General features: G+C 46.0%; 1 protein-coding gene and 1 long non-coding RNA gene across 2 annotated transcripts; both read left to right on the top strand.

The window, feature by feature from the left end:
• Positions 1–222: 222 nt before the first annotated feature.
• Positions 223–15,853, top strand: LOC123146394 (uncharacterized). The gene is made up of 3 exons (XR_006472716.1): positions 223–234; positions 1,671–1,672; positions 15,732–15,853. It is a non-coding gene; the product is annotated as an uncharacterized lncRNA (long non-coding RNA).
• A 947-nt stretch (positions 15,854–16,800) lies between these two features.
• Positions 16,801–17,592, top strand: LOC123143129 (histone H2A.1-like). Its single transcript, XM_044561963.1, has 2 exons — positions 16,801–17,072; positions 17,175–17,592. Exons 1-2 carry the CDS (start codon positions 16,896–16,898, stop codon positions 17,439–17,441), a joined length of 444 nt encoding a protein of 147 aa, XP_044417898.1. The 5' UTR covers positions 16,801–16,895; the 3' UTR covers positions 17,442–17,592.
• The last annotated feature ends 334 nt before the right edge of the window (positions 17,593–17,926 follow it).

The raw sequence follows: 17,926 nt of genomic DNA, 5'->3' as shown, positions 1-17,926 counted from the left end.
TACTTGGAGTTGATCATGAGACTCCTTGAGGCTAGCATGAGCACCCTTCAAGACTTTGTGAGCCTTGTCGAGAATGTCAAACTCCTCTTTAAGTCTAGCAAGATCAACCCCAAATTCTGCCTTCTCGGAGTTTAGCACACGAGACACAACAAGAGCATGATCAAGATCTTTCTTTAACTTAGCATGATCATCGTTGTATGACTCCTCAAGAGCCAAACGAAGACCACGCTCTTCGTCAAGAGCATTGGAAAGATCCGAAATCTCATCGGCATAGTCACGACTATGCCCCTCCATCTTAGAGATGGTATCTTCGTGAGCCTCGATCATGTCATTGGCTTCACCAAGTTGCTCCAAGAGAGCAACGAAGTGCTTCTTGGATTTACCCTTGAGTTTACTCATAAAGATCTCAAACTCATTTTCCTCCACATTTGTCCCCTCATGTTCATCAATGCTATCCGTCAAAGAGGGATGATGAATGATGGTAGTTTTGATGTTGGAGGTTACCTTATTGGTGGCTTTAGCCATGAGGCACTTGGCGGTGATGTTCTCATTGCGTGAGTCGAAGAGAGACAGCCGTGGAGTCTTCGCAATGGCAACGGAGGCCATGGCAACCGACTCACCATCTTCATCATCATCATCATCCTCATTGTACTCTTCTTGTACCACCAATGCCTTGGGAGGAGTCTTCTTAGTGAAGTTGCTCTTGTTGGGGAACGACTTGGCCTTGTCTTTTCTAATGAGCTTGCCACCATTGTCTTCCCTCTTCTCGTAAGGGCACTCCGCAACAAAGTGGCTCACATTGCCACAATTGAAGCAAGTCCACACCCGTTGCTTGCCCTTTGCGCCACTTGAATTGCTCTTGTTGAAGTTTGGCCTTATGTTCTTCTTGCTCCAAAATTGCCTTGAAGCAAGAGCCATGTGTTCATGATAGGCATACTTCGTATCTTCGAGGTTGCCCTCCTCTTCTTCCTCTTCATCCTCTTCCTCCATACTAACCTTGGCCTTTAGAGCAAGGTTGGGCTTATTTACTCTTTGAGAGCGAAGAACCGCATTGTCGGCGGTCTTGTCCAACATGCTCATAGCAACAAACTCATCCAACACTTCACTTGATGACAAGGTGTGGAAGTCCGGCCTTTGACGAATTACGGAGGACATGGCTTATGGTAGGGCATCATTGCCTTGAGGAATTTGCGCTTGATCCAATTGTCATCCGTGTCCTTACTTCCATGATCTCGGAGAGAGACCGCGAGTTTGGTTACTCTCCGAAAAAGCTCGCGAGGTTCTTCATCTTCTTTCATTGCAAACTCGTCGGCTTCATCTTGCACCACTTCATAGTTGGAGCGTTGAATGCTTGCGCTTCCCCGATAGAGGGAAACAACTTGGAGCCAAGCATCTTTGGCCACGGTGTAAGGCCGGAGATGAGGAAGATCTTCGGGTGGGATTGCTTCTTGGATGATGAAGAGAGCATTCTCATTGAATTGATGATCCACAACTTCTCTAGGAGTGAAGTTACTTCGGTCATGCGGATAAAAACCTTCTTCAATGATTCTCCAAAGGTTAGTGTTCACATGATTTAAATGACGCTTAAAACGATAGACCCAAGAATCAAAATCGACATTCTTCTCAATATTAGGGGCCGGGCCGGCATGATTCAAATGAGTGGAAGGGAGCGGTCCACCATAGACAGGTGGAGGTTCCACATGGGCAAAGATGCCGGTCCCATTTTTACCACTAGAAGAAGGAGCTTTCTCGCTAGTAGCTTCCCCCTTGTCGGAGGTAGCATTCGTCACCTTGTTAGCGGGATCACCCACTTTCAACGGTGCGGTGGTAAGTTTAAGCCCTTCTAAGAATTTATTAAACATGCTTTCGACCTCGGTCGTCATGGAGGTTTTCAATGTGTCCAACGCCACATTGAATTCCTCACGAGAGACCGAGGTTCCCCCATCTCCCGTAGACGAGACCGGATTCACACCGGAGTGCTCCTCCACACCGTCTACGACGTCAACCATACTCTTTGGACGGTAAAGTCCTTAATAAAGAGACGAGGCTCTGATACCAATTGAAAGGATCGATATAGTTGACTAGAGGGGGTGAATAGGCAACTAACAATTTTTAGCTTTTCTTTACCAAATTAAACTTTGCATCAAAATAGGTTGACTAGATATGCAACTAAGTGAGCAACCTATATGATGCAATGACAACAAGCATGCAAGCAAATAAGAGATATAACACGAGTAAACTAGCGAAAGTAAAGGGACGAGATAACCAAGAGTGGAGCCGGTGAAGACGAGGATGTGTTACCGAAGTTCCTTCCTTTTGAGGGGAAGTACGTCTCCGTTGGAGCGGTGTGGAGGCACAATGCTCCCCAAGAAGCCACTAGGGCCACCGTATTCTCCTCACGCCCTCACACAATGCGAGATGTCGTGATTCCACTAGTGGTGCCCTTGAAGGCGGCGACCGGACCTTTACAAACAAGGTTGGGGCAATATCCACAACTTAATTGGAGGCTCCCAACGACACCACAAAGCTTCACCACAATGGACTATGGCTCCGCGGTGACCTCAACCGTCTAGGGTGCTCAAACACCCAAGAGTAACAAGATCCGCTAGGGATAAGTGGGGGAGTCAAATTTCTCTTGGTGAAAGTGTAGATCGGGGCCTTCTCAACCAATCCCGAGCAAATCAACAAGTTTGATTGGCTAGGGAGAGAGATCGGGCGAAAATGGAGCTTGGAGCAACAATGGAGCTTTTGGGGTAAGAGGTGAGTCAACTTTGGGGAAGAAGACCTCCTTATATAGTGGGGGGAACAATCCAACCGTTACCCCCCACACCAGCCCCGCAGAGAGCGGTACTACCGCAGGAGGCAGCGGTACTACCGCTGATCACAGCGGTACTACCGCTCCCCCAGTCTGTACTACCGCGGTGGTCAGGGAGGTACTACCGCATATGAGCGGTACTACGGCCCCCACTGCCGTGGCAAGTACCGTAAAACCCGACACGAAAAAAGACCCCTCGAATCGAGGCGGTACAAGCACGAGACCGCAGCGGTACTACGGCTGGGGGCTACCAGCGGTGCTACCGCTCTAGAGCGGTACTACCGCTTGTAGCACGCAAGCGGTACTACCGCTCCGGCCCGCGGTACTACCGCTGGGACCAGAGAGGGCACACTGAGAGGGGGAACGAGCCCATCATAGAAGCGGAAAGGCTCGGAGGGGGGCAAAGGAAGTGTACGTGATGATTCCGCCCTAGCCTTTCCAAAGCGGACCCCCTCTTGATAGTACGGTGATCCCTATGAAACTAGTCCACCAAACTAATTCGAAAGGACTACACCGTCTTCGCTTCAAGCTCCGAGGGGAGGGAATCGTCTCGTGCCAAAAGGATGAATCTCTGAAAACACTCAATGCACACGATTAGTCCACGAAAGCATTGTCATCAATCACCAAAACATCTTAGGGATAAATATGCCCTTACACATAGTATTTGCCCTAGAACTACCAGGTTCAACATCTCGCAACATAAACCCATACAACCTCCATCGTAAAAAAAACCATACAACCATACGCCAAGGAGGTACGTAGTACTATGAATTCCATTTTCGCTCCATACCAATCGTTCTAAAAACTACTTACTACTTATAACGCGCCATTGAAAATCGGAACTCTTAACCCCACTAAAAAAAATGATATTTTAAACGTGGCTACTTGATCTGTGGCAACTGGTGAGCCACCGCGCTCCAAGTCGTTCACCTGTGGTCCCGACCATCAACTCCTACGGATCAAATTATCACGCGAGCTGACTATTCCTACAAAGGTGCTCCACCACGTACCCGGTACCCGCGAATGCAGCAATCGTGCACCTAGGGTTTTAGGGTTCATTTGTTAACTTCGCCTTTACGTAACACTCATGTGTGCGAGACAGCGAGAGGCCGACTGCGTGCGTGCGCCTCTTCTCTTCGTATATGTACTCCACCGTTTGTCTGGTGTCCAAAAAATTATAATAACTACTAGCAATGTGCCAATGCGTTGCCACACGATCAAAGTAGATTAATACATATTCACCGATTTGATAGGAAAAAAATTCTAGTTTTGAAATACGTATATCACTAAAAATATGTTATGTTTCACTCAAAATATATTCCTTTGGCGGTTTTGATGAGATAAGGGAGGAATGTTGTTGGTTTCAAGATTCGAGAAGTGGTATATGTCTAATTTCTACTCTTACTAGCAAGATGCCCGTGCGTTGCACGGAACATCAAGATCTTGTGGGAGAAAAGGATGAACGAGGGAAGGCCTTATCTGCAAATGTGGTGAAGAGTGCGGGTAAATTGCCATATTTTCCTTCCTATCCGTCAGATATAAATCGGACGACCTACATTGCAGGATGGCATGCCCACCATCATCACCAACTCTATTTTTTATCCCTACTCTTATAAAAAGCATTGTCGGTGATGATCGTGTGCCTGCCATCCTGCAATATAGGCCGTCCGATCTATATCTGACGGATAGGAAGGAAACTATGGCAATTTTGCAAAAAGATACCCACACCCCTCTCCACATTTGCAAATAAGGCCTTCCCTCGTTCATCCTTTCCCCCCACAAGATAAACTACTCATACAAATGCATCTTGATGTTCCGTGCAACGCATGGGCATCTTGCTAGTTGTTGCAAAAAGCCCATGTGTGTGTGAGAGAGAGGGAGAGTGGAGGAGGACGGAGTGCATGTGTGACAAAGACAAGGAGTGTGTGTGCGATAGGTATCAGCTTAAAATGAGGCGATAGTGTGTGTGTGCACGATCGAGAGGGCGTGTCTCAAGAAGGGAAGAAAAATCTACATAGATACAAGGAGCGGGAGAGAGACATGTATGCGATGGTGGAAGCACGAGTGTGCGGGTGTATAAACCTATCTAGAGGCTAGCTAGTCGATAAATGTTTGTGAGAGAAATACGAGTCGGGGTGCGAAAGCGAGAGTTTTGTGTGTGTGAGAGAGAGACGGTAGTCGGGAAGGGGAGTGGAAGCAGGAGTTGTGTGTGTGTGTCTGTGTGAGAGAGAGAGAGAGGAGACGGTAGTCGGGGTTGTTTGATCGGTAAACAAATGAATAATGTCAGTCTGGGATGGAGACGAAAAGGAGACCGCAACAAATGTTGTGTCTACGGGAGAGAGAGAGAGAGAGAGTAATTTTAGTGGTATGAGTCATATGTAGAGACATATAGGGTGTGTGAGAGAATCCCATAGAGAGAAAGACAAAGTGAAAGACGAGTGGAGACTGTGTGTGTGGCGGTGAAAAAGAAAGCTTAGGTACCGAGTGATACCAGAGAACAGTAGAGACGTGAGAGATAATGAAAACCGTGTAATGTATAATGATAGGGAGAGTGTGACACTTCTCAAGGGAGACGTCGAGAGACCATGTTTGCGAGGATAGGAGAAACATGAAGTGAGCATGCGGGTGAGCTGGAGAAAAGAGAGTGATAGCTACCTGAAGGAGCATGCATGCGAGAGAGATGGGCGTGAAAGGAGTGAACAAAAAAGGGATTCAAATATTTGAATTCGAGATGATGATACATGTAATCCATACTCGAACCAAAATTGATCTATCAAACATGCATACTCATATGAATTCACGCACATCTATGTTATTTAATATGTAGATATTACTGATCCATACATTTTAGTAGAACATAATTTGGTTAAAAAAATTCGAATTCAACCTTAAGATTTCGAGATCGTTGTATTTGTAAATCATATTATACATATAAAGGAGCAGAATTCTTTGTTGTGCTTTTGAAAGTATATATAAAAAATTTATGTACATAGAATGTAATTCCAATTGAAAATGGATCCCGCCCGAAAAAAAAATAGAATACAAACGGGATTCGAATTGAGTTGGCACGGTAAACGTGCACTCTGCAAAAATTTGAGCGAAGCGGGGAAAGTCGCAGTAACCGTACGAAACCAAAATCTGCGAGATGGAAATCACTACTGCCTATCCCTGCCACGCAAAGCCTATCTGCTGGATTTCTATAGGTTTCGATAGGGGTAGGTTTGTAATTTCACCCAAACGTGACGTAGCCGCCTCTCACCCAGATTCATACACGGTGGGCGCCAAAACACAGTGTGTCCTCGGCCGAAATCGACTCCCTCCCCGATTCATATTCATACATGGTGGGCGCCAAAAACAAACTCTCGTCGGCAAATATTCGGTGTATGCGAGATTACCGTCCTATCCCCAACCGACTAATGTTGTTGTGATGTAGTAGAAATTTGAAACGGGGGCTAAGTTTGTAAATTTCCTCGCATTTGAGACAAGCGCGCCCTAAATACATGGTTCCCCCCTTCCTCTCTACCTCCCTTTTGCCCATTCGTACTCCGTGGGCGCCAAACCACCCTCTCCACCCCACCCTCCTCCGTCCGCCGCCGTCCGCCACCCCATCCACCGCCGTCCTCCTCCACCATGCCGGAGCTGGTACCCCGACGCCGCCGTCCATTACAAGAGATCGACCTCTCTCATCCACGGCTTCGGACCGGGATCCTTGCATCCCGTCCTCTCGCTTCATCCTCGTCGTCGTCCACCTTGCCGGCGCCGCTCCTACGACCGTCTCGTCCACTGCGCCCCACCGCCACCGTCTACCCTCCTAGATCTGCTTCCACGCTGCCGACAACCATCGCTATCGCAGCACCGTCAAATTCTCAGCAGATGCGTACACGGCGCCGCACCAGAGGCGGTACTCTTTCGTATCTGCTCAACTTATTTATCGCAGCAAGAAAATAGATCACCACTGCTTTACTCTGATTTCTTGTCTTGGTTGAGAAGTTGCCTTTGTCCGGTTTGCACCTTCAGATCCGCCATGGCACGCTCAACACTATACTCCCAATGCTTATGGTTTTCCCCTTTTATATTCCACACTAGTTAAATCACAGTAGACTAAATTTCAAAATTGGGTCAGTCGATTTTTCAGAGCTCGCCGGAGTTCGCCGGTGCGATCGAAGGGGCTCGGGTGGTTGTGGGGCCTCGCCGAACAAAGAAAACTCGACTCGGGTGGGGGTTGGGGCGGGGGTGGGGGTGGCGGAGGAACACAGGCGGTGGGGGCCGGTGGTCCGGCCGGCGGCCCGTGCGGTGTTCTGTATGGGAAGAATCAGAGACGAGGAAGAAGAAGGGTTAGGAGACGTAGGATCTTCATCCAACCGCCTGAAATGGTCGAGAGACAGCTGAGAGTTGCATTCTTAATGTGCTCTGGTTCATCATGTGTGGGCACTGCGCAACCAACATTTTATTATCCAAAATCTGCTTGCTCTTCTTTACCATGTTCCTCTTTCGTTCTTCTTTAATATGTCCTCTCTCCGTTCCTAAATACAAGTCTTTGTATAGATTCCACCATGGACTACATATGGAGCAAAATGAGTGAATCTACACTCTAAAATGTATCTGGATACATCTGTATATGATCCATAGTGGAAATCTCTACCAAGACTTATATTTTGGAACGGAGGGAGTATGATAGTAGTACAGTATGTTCCTTGTACTGAAGATGAGTAGGGACATTTGCAGTGTAGAGGTCTATACGATCGGTTGTGATGGACACTTTGAGCCTCTTTGATTCGTAGGATCTTGTAAACATAGGAATAGGATTTGTAGTGGCCTGCCCACTTGAATCCTATAAGAATAGTAAGGAAATGCGGGGAGCTGTGTCGCCTTTGAGAGTTACACTGATATTAACAGTACCGCACCTTCACTTGAAGAGAGCTGGTATCCGAAGCCTTTCTAGCCGTACCGGCAATACTAGCACATATATTCCAGCAAGTTCGACTTTGCTGATTTTACTCTGATGCTTAAGGTTTTCCCGTTATATCTACACTATGATCTGTGTAGCTGCTTTGTGTCGCACTAGCAGCAGTCCATTCTTGAAGCTAAACACTGCAATGACCTTCTTCAATGATTCTCCAAAGGTTAGTGTTCACATGATTTAAATGACGCTTAAAACGATAGACCCAAGAATCAAAATCGACATTCTTCTCAATATTAGGGGCCGGGCCGGCATGATTCAAATGAGTGGAAGGGAGCGGTCCACCATAGACAGGTGGAGGTTCCACATGGGCAAAGATGCCGGTCCCATTTTTACCACTAGAAGAAGGAGCTTTCTCGCTAGTAGCTTCCCCCTTGTCGGAGGTAGCATTCGTCACCTTGTTAGCGGGATCACCCACTTCAACGGTGCGGTGGTAAGTTTAAGCCCTTCTAAGAATTTATTAAACATGCTTTCGACCACGGTCGTCATGGAGGTTTTCAATGTGTCCAACGCCACATTGAATTCCTCACGAGAGACCGAGGTTCCCCCATCTCCCGTAGACGAGACCGGATTCACACCGGAGTGCTCCTCCACACCGTCTACGACGTCAACCATACTCTTTGGACGGTAAAGTCCTTAATAAAGAGACGAGGCTCTGATACCAATTGAAAGGATCGATATAGGTGACTAGAGGGGGGTGAATAGGCAACTAACAATTTTTAGCTTTTCTTTACCAAATTAAACTTTGCATCAAAATAGGTTGACTAGATATGCAACTAAGTGAGCAACCTATATGATGCAATGACAACAAGCATGCAAGCAAATAAGAGATATAACACGAGTAAAATAGCGAAAGTAAAGGGACGAGATAACCAAGAGTGGAGCCGGTGAAGACGAGGATGTGTTACCGAAGTTCCTTCCTTTTGAGGGGAAGTACGTCTCCGTTGGAGCGGTGTGGAGGCACAATGCTCCCCAAGAAGCCACTAGGGCCACCGTATTCTCCTCATGCCCTCACACAATGCGAGATGCCGTGATTCCACTATTGGTGCCCTTGAAGGCGGCGACCGGACCTTTACAAACAAGGTTGGGGCAATCTCCACAACTTAATTGGAGGCTCCCAACGACACCACAAAGCTTCACCACAATGGACTATGGCTCCGCGGTGACCTCAACCATCTAGGGTGCTCAAACACCCAAGAGTAACAAGATCCGCTAGGGATAAGTGGGGGGAATCAAATTTCTCTTGGTGGAAGTGTAGATCGTGGCCTTCTCAACCAATCCCGAGCAAATCAACAAGTTTGATTGGCTAGGGAGAGAGATCGGGCGAAAATGGAGCTTGGAGCAACAATGGAGCTTTTGGGGGAAGAGGTTGGTCAACTTTGGGGAAGAAGACCCCCTTATATAGTGGGGGGAACAAACCAACCGTTACCCCCACTTCTGCCCCGCAGAGAGCTGTACTGCCGCTGTGCCAGCGGTACTACCGCTTGCCACTATAAGCGGTACTACCGCTCCCCCTCGCGGTACTGCCGCTTGGCCCACAACGGTACTACCGCGGTGGGAGGGCGGTACTACCGCATACGAGCGGTACTACGGCCCCCCACTGCCGCGGCCAGTACCGTAAAACCCGACACGAAAAAAGAGCCCTCGAATCGAGGCGGTACTAGCCCGAGACCACCGCAGTACTACGGCTGGGGGCTACTAGTGGTACTACTGCTCTGGAGCGGTACCACCGCTCCCCGAGCGGTACTGCCGCTTGTAGCATCCAAGCAGTACTACCGCTCCGTCCCGCGGTACTACCGCTGGGACCAGAGAGAGCACACAGTTGGGGGCTAACAGCGGTACTACTGCTCTGGAGCGGTACTACCGCTCCAAAGCGGTACTACGGCTTGTAGCACCCAAGCGGTACTACCGCTTCGGCCCGCGGTACTACCACTGGGACCACAGAGAGCACCCTGAGAGGAGAAACGAGCCCATCATCGAAACGGAAAGGCTCAGAGGGAGGGGCAAAGGAAGTGTATGTGATGATTCCGCCCTAGCCTTTCCAAAACGGACCCCCTCTTGATAGAACGGCGATCCCTATGAAACTAGTCCACCAAACTAATCGAAAGGACTACACCGTCTTCGCTTCAAGCTCCGAGGGGAGGGAATCGTCTCGTGCCAAAAAGGATGAATCTCTGAAAAACACTCAATGCACACGATTAGTCCGCAAAAGCATTGTCATCAATCACCAAAACATCTTAGGGATAAATATGCCCTTACACTTTTGAAGAAGATTCTGTGGTAAACTTCTTGAATTGCCCCCCCCCCACCAGCATGGACAAGGCCTTTATAGAGCCTGTCTTCACCAATAATGTAAGTTTGTCCATCTCAAGCCTTCAAACTTTGTTGTATATATTTGGTTAGGCATGACTGCAACAGCTGTTTATTTTTGGTGTTTGCATCAAATTGCTTGTTTAAAGTTTATTATGTAGTTCATAAACAAAAGTTTGTCCTTTCTCAATTTAAGTTTTCAGTTGTACAACCAAGTTCCTTCTTCATACCATGTAAATTAAACTATACAGAGCAAGTGATCTTCTTTTGCACTGCATGTATGCTTCTGTTCTTCATCCGTAATCCAGTGGTGTGGTGAACCTACCCACTACAGCACAATGTCATATTCTGCAATGTCTTAACTATGAACAATGTCATATCATTCTACTATTATTTAAACCGTCTCTTTATTTGCCAATCTGAAATGGTATAAATTGACAGCACACTAACCATTGATACTTATGAGTTCTTGATCTGTAATCCAGTGGTGTCGTGAAGCTGCCAACTCCTTCACAATGTCATTTCCTGCCATGTCTTGACCTGAACAATACCATATTGTGTTAATGCAATTTTAAACTGTGTCACTTTATTCGTCAGTAAGAAATGTGATGAATTGTCAGCACTGATACTTTTATGTGCAAAACCTGTCATCTGTCTGCTTGTTTATCTTTCAGAGTGAGGAAGATATAAGTGTTGAACAAGCGCAGTCTCATCATCTTGCTCAGCTGCTTGCGCTGCAGCTCCCCAGCAGGGCTAACCTTTCTTGAACTCTATTGAAGTGCTGTCGGTTTTGTATATTATATTGTCGACGTGTTTATTTGCACTGGTGGCAATCTTTGATGCCCAATGTATGTAATCTGCTGTCTGCTTGTGCTTTATTATCATAGTGGCGAACTTTGATGCCCAGTGGATGTAATATGCCATAATTTCTTTGTTGTATAGTCTAGGTTTTTTCTTATTCACGATGCTGCAGTTATTTTACTGTATATATATCCTGTCTTCGCAGTAAACCGGCCAAACCGTAAAATTACGGTACATAATCGGGCCGTCATGCAATCACGATGTAGGTTGGGCCTGAAACCTGCCGAACAGCTCACGGGCCGGCAGCAGCCCGAAATGAACCCCGGCCCATGATTGTGCGAATCAAATCACGGGCTTTTAACAGGCCAAAATTATGTCGGTCCTTGTTTGGCCCAATCAGATATCGGCTGCGAGCAGGTCGGATGCAAACCAGACCGTAGTTAGGCCCAACTATATGGCGGGCTTTTAACAGGCCGAAATTAATATAGGGCCGAAATGTTAAACGAGCCCTTAACAGGCCAAAACTAATATCAGGCTGAATTACTAAGTGGGCCTTTAGCAAGTGGGCCCAAAAGCATAGTGTCCAGTTGACGGGCCGAATCTGATATGGGCCATAATTGAGCCCAAAGCCTCTTAAAGGGCCGGACCTGATCTGGGCCGTAATTTGGCCCAGAACGTGGTAGGCTTTTAACGGGCCGGATCTCATATGGGCCACTATTAGGCCCGGAGCGTGGCAGGCCATTAATGGACCGGATCAAATATGGGCCGGTATTTGGCCCAAAACATGGCAGCCAGTTAATGGGCCGGCCTACTAGGATCCTCAAAATCTTGTGGGCCTACAGCTGGGCCGACCCATTAATGTCGGCCAAATCTCGTGGGCCTTTAGCTGGGCCGGCCCATTATGATCCGCAAGAATCTTGTGGGCCTTTACTTGGGCCGGCCCATTATGGCACACAAAAATCTTGTGGGCCTTTACCTGGGCCGGCCCATTATGGCCCGCAAAATCTTGTGGGCCTTTAGCTGGGCCAGCCCATTATGGTCCGCAAAATCTCGTGGGCCTTTAGCTGGGCCGGCCCATTATGGTCCGCAAAATCTTGTGGGCCTTCAGTTGGGCCCGCCCATTTAAACTTGATGGGCCGGTCCACGTGTCAACATATCATAGGCGCGTCTCACCCATTGGATGAGTGACACCTGTGCCAACGCGGACCTGACACGTGTCTCCTCCAGCCAATGATGATTTTACACGTGGAAAATCCCCATTGGTCGGGGCTGTTAACGGGTTATCGGATCCAAAACCCGACCCGATAGCTTAACGGCGTTCCGTTACGGTGGATGCCACGTGTCGGTCGCCCTTGACAAAAGCACTTCTGTGACGCGCGATTTATCGTCATGGAAGTGGACACTTCCGTGATGATAATTTTGGTAATGTCATGGAACACTTCTACGACAGCACAGGTATGACTATCTTGATTCTATCATAAATTTGTCATGGATGTACATGCATGACAAAAAACGCGACCTACTATGACAAACACGTATCATCACGGAAGTGTATTTTTTTTGTAGTGTGTCTTCTGGTCCAAGAAAAATCATCGCGAAAGTTTTATTCCGTTTGATATTCTTTTTCTGCGAAACTCTAAAACAAGGAAAAAACAGAAACTGACACTGGGCTCTAGGTTAATAGGTTAGTCCAAAAAATCATATAAAATAGCATATTAATGCATATAAAACATCCAAAACAGATAATATAATAGCATGGAACAATCAAAAATTATAGATACGTTGGAGACGTATCAAGCATCCCGAAGCTTAATTCCTACTCGTCCTTGAGTAGGTAAATGATAAAAACAGAATTTTTGATGTGGAATGCTACCTAACATATTTATCCATGTAATTTTCTTTATTGTGGCATGAATGTTCAGATCCGTAAGATTCAAAACAAAAGTTTACTATTGACATAAAAATAATAATACTTCAAGCATACTAACAAAATAATTATGTCTTCTCAAAATAACATGGTCAAAGAAAGCTTATCCCTACAAAATCATATAGTCTGGTTATGCTCCATCTTCATCACACAAAATATTCAAATCATGCACAACCCCGATGAAAAGCCAAGCAATTGTTTCATACTTTTGATGTTCTCAAACTTTTTCAACTTTCACGCAATACATGAGCATGAGCCATGGACATAGCACTATAGGTGGAACAGACGGTGGTTGTGGAGAAGACAAAAAGAAGGAGATGGTCTCACATCAACTAGGCGTATCAACGGGCTATGGGGATGCCCATCAATAGATATCAATGTGAGAGTGAGTAGGGATTGCCATGCAACGGATGCACTAGAGCTATAAGTTTATGAAAGCTCAAAAAGAAAACTAAGTGGGTGTGCATCCAACTTGCTTGCTCACGAAGACCTAGGGCAATTTGAGGAAGCCCATCATTGGAATATACAAGCCAAGTTCTATAATGAAAAATTCCCACTACTATATGAAAGCGATATCATAGGAGACTCTCTATCATGAAGACCATGGTGCTACTTTGAAGCACAAGTGTGGTAAAAGCATAGTAACATTGTCCCTTCTATATTTTTCTCTCATTTTTTGTTGGGCCTTCTCTCATTTTTTGGCCTCTTTTATTTTTATTTTTATTTTGTCCGGAGTCTCATCCCGACTTGTGGGGGGATCATAGTCTCCATCATCCTTTCCTCACTTGGAACAATGCTCTAATAATGAAATCATCACACTTTATTTACTTACAACTCGAAAATTATAACTCGATACTTAGAACAAAATATGACTCTATGTGAATGCCTCCGGCGGTGTACCGGGATGTGCAATGAATCAAGAGTGACATGTATAAAAAATGATGAACTGTGGCTTTACCACAAATACGATGTCAACTACATGATCATGCAAAGCAATATGACAATGATGGAGCGTGTCATAATAAACGGAACGGTGGAAAGTTGCATGGCAATATATCTCGGAATGGCTATGGAATGCCATAATAGGTAGGTATGGTGGTTGTTTTGAGGAAGGATATGTGGTGGGTTTATGGTACCGGCGAAAGTTGCGCGGTACTAGAGAGGCTAGCAATGGTGAAAAGGTGAGAGTGCGTATAATCCATGGACTCAACATTAGTCATAAAGAACTCACATACTTATTGCAAAAATCTATTTGACATCGAAACAAAGTACTACACGCATGCTCCTTGGGGGATAGATTGGTAGGAAAAGACCATCGCTCGTCCCCGACCGCCACTCATAAGGAAGACAATCAATAAATAAATCATGCTCCGACTTCATCACATAACGGTTCACCATACGTGCATGCTACGGGGCTCACAAACTTCAACACAAGTATTTCTTAAATTCACAACTACTTACTAGCATGACTCTAATATCACCATCTTCATATCTCAAAACAATCATAAGAAATCAAACTTCTCATAGTATTCAATGCACTTTTATATGAAAGTTTTATTATATCCCTCTTTGATGCCTATCATATTGGAGGTGTTCAAGCATGACTTCTCGTTCGTTCAACCATGCAGCCAAATCTGGTACTGAGCATTCCTCAACCTGGTCCACTCCAAATTCGCGCGACAGCTGCCCATAGATGACTTCAAACGGTGTCCTCCCCAAAGCCGAGTGAAACCTGGTGTTGTACCAGTATTCTGCAAGGGCTAGCCACATTGGATCAATGCAAATACATTCTATAATACCGCTTGTCCTAAAATGAGAAACACTTGTGGGATCTTAAAAATATCTTGAATTACTTTGCTAGAAATTTGTGTAGTCAATGCAATACAACTTGCTGCTTTAGGAAGAATAAATACTAAACACCTCCCATTCCAGTGTTAGTACAATGATAATGACAATGATACATTAGCTTCTCATGCCAATGGTTATCACAATATACTACTTCCACCGTCCCAAGATAAGTGTCTCAATGTTGGTACAACTTTGTACTAAAGTTAGTACAAAGTTGAGACACTTATTTTGGGACGGAGGGATTACTTGATAGTAATAAATCTTCTTACGAGTGCTGCTAAACCCTAGTGATCCATCGTTGTTGTGCGAAGGCGAATGTTCTATGCAAAGGCTCACATTTAAGAGGAATATTGTAAAACATAAACAATGATAAACTATACTCAAGGATGTTTATTATATGATTTTTTAACCACTTATTTGCTTAATACCGTTATTCATCATGAGTTCTTGAAAAGTCACACTTTCTTTTCGATATAATTCATACCATATCTTTTAAGTCCACCTGTGAACTCATGTTTTCTCCACCTTTTCTTCTGCCGGACCAACTTAGGTTCCTATGTCTTCGACTTTTTTTTCATCCTACTGCCATGTAGAGGCTAGATGGATATCGACGATAGGTCGGCAGTACCCCCCCCCCCGTGAATACTCCGCCAATATGGAAAGTTCTTAATGTTAGTTGAGTCCCTGGCTCTCCAATTGATTGACCTGCAATAATACCTATGGCTTCTCCCAATTCGACCAAATCACTATGAATAGGACTCCGGCCATAACATAATTTACAGATCTAAGAAGTGCTTCGGCAAGTAAAGGGGGTTCTAATATATATTGGTTGTGCTCGAAATGGTTGTCCCCGCATAAAGTATGGAAAAAGATTGTCTCTTTTTTTGATTTGTTTGAATCAACGTATATTAACTAATACTACTTTATCCAGAACCCCAGGCTGAGGACTTACTCGGAATGCTGGCAAGATATCAGTATTCTTAGTTTCATACTTTGGGGTGTAGTAAGTCAATTTATAATCTTTAACACCAGCTTGAATCAATGACTCTAGGCAAGAAAAGCTTTATCAGATTCTCTTTTCCGAAGTTACACCTACAACTACTCATTGAAAATAATCCTATTCTTATGGGTAAATGCTCAATATCCAAGTGGGCTTACAAATTTGATCATGATCAATTGCTTTGTGGATTGTATGTATGTTATTTTCCTTCTTGGAATCTTCACATATACACAATTGCACAGTTATGTGTCTAAAATGCAAAGTGTGTGGGTGAAAGTGGAAGGGGGATTTTGATCAGATGAGCCATCAACATAGGTGGTAAGACTGGATTGGGGAGACAGAGGTGGTGAGTGGAAGATAGACATAGTTGATGTGAGCCACAAAAATATGTGAAGTCGAATCCTCTGACTTGCCAGAGGCAAGCCAGAGAGCTATTGTGCATCTTTACATAGAACGGAGAAGAGGAGTCAGGTAGATAAATGTCGACGCAAGCTTTGTGGAGAGCATTAGCGCTGCAAGTGTGGGTGTGGTGGCTAGGAACTCCTTTGGAAATGCCATTGTTTCCTCTTGGGATTTCATCGGGCGTTGTAAAAGCACGGAGGAAGCGGAACTCCGGGCTTGCATTGCTGGTCTCTATATAGGTATCACACTCCACAATCTTATAATTTTAGAGACTGACTGTGTGTTTGTTAGTGCGTCTCTTGCAAAGGAAAGTTTTGACAGGTCAGCGCTATTTAATTTGAAGAAGGAAACAATGAGTATCTCCAAGATGCTACATAGGTTCAAAATTTCAAAGATTAATCATTCAGCCAATGTGGTGGCTCATCTTATTGCTAAGTATAGTTTTGACAATAGGTCAGATGGTATTCTTGTTAATGATGTTCCGGCCTGTGTGGTCAATTTTGTAATGAGTGATTGTAATAACTCTGTTGGTTAAGTAATATATGAGGTGGTTTTCAAAATAAAATAAAATACATAGGCTGATCTCTGCTCTCTGATTGGTTCATCTGGACCTCCCACGGATCACTCCCCCTGCCCCGCAAGCTCCCCCAGATCCAACGGCGCGCGCAGCACGTCACGCGGATCGCTCCCCCCTCCCGCGACGCTCCCCCTCCGATAAAAGCCGCGCTCTCGCCGCCGTCCAAACCCACAAACTCAGAGCATCTCGATCCAGCGCAACCGCCGCCGACACCACACCTCGTGAGTCCTCGTCGCCGGAGAAGCAGCAAGCAAGATGGCCGGAAGGAAGGGTGGCGACAGGAAGAAGGCCGTGACCCGGTCCGTCAAGGCCGGGCTCCAGTTCCCCGTCGGCCGCATCGGGCGCTACCTCAAGAAGGGCCGTTACGCGCAGCGCGTCGGCTCCGGCGCCCCCGTCTACCTCGCCGCCGTCCTCGAGTACCTCGCCGCCGAGGTACGCACAGATCTTTCCTGTCCCCGACCCCGAGCATCTGTTCTGCTCTGTTCTTCTTGTGTTCGACAGATAACTGATTTTGTTCGGCGCTTCAAATCTCAGGTCCTGGAGCTCGCAGGCAACGCGGCCAAGGACAACAAGAAGACCCGCATCATCCCCCGCCACCTGCTGCTCGCCGTCCGCAACGACCAGGAGCTCGGCAGGCTGCTCGCCGGCGTCACCATCGCGCACGGCGGCGTGATCCCCAACATCAACTCCGTGCTGCTCCCCAAGAAGTCCCCCGCCGCCGCCGAGAAGGAGGCCAAGTCGCCCAAGAAGAAGACCTCCACCAAGTCCCCCAAGAAGAAGACCGCCGCCACCAAGGAGTAGCCGTCCCCATAGCCTACCCAGTGTTGCCTAGTTAGTTGGATCTTGTATGTAGTGTGGTGGCCCCTTTCATCAGATCTCGATGAGCAAGGCCGGCATTGTGTATCTGTGATTTCTGTGGTAATGGTTAAAGATGCAATCCTTTCAATCTTAATTCTCCTGTGAATCTATGGCTGAATTAACCATGTGAATCTTTGTCACTGCCTTTGCATCTGAAGCATTTGGTTTGCATCCGAAAATGAGACTGGTCCGTGTGTTCTTGACCAATCTGAAGCGTGGTGCTCAACTTCAGTCAGTCATCTTAATTTGTTATCCTGAATATTATCTTAATTTCTCAGTCAGTTCTAGCCTATTAACAGAACGACCAGGTTGAAACCAATTGAATTTTCATCCAGCTGTAGGAATCAACAGTAAAATTACATCTACATTCTGAAAGATGAAGATGACGAGGGCACTAAATTGGAGTGGTAAGCAAAATTCTTCAAAAC

The sequence above is a fragment of the Triticum aestivum genome, chromosome 6D (genome assembly GCF_018294505.1).
Source record: "Triticum aestivum cultivar Chinese Spring chromosome 6D, IWGSC CS RefSeq v2.1, whole genome shotgun sequence".
Classification (NCBI taxonomy): domain Eukaryota; kingdom Viridiplantae; phylum Streptophyta; class Magnoliopsida; order Poales; family Poaceae; genus Triticum; species Triticum aestivum.
The sequence above is the reverse complement of the archived record's forward strand: the minus strand, read 5'-3'. Positions and strand labels throughout refer to the sequence as shown.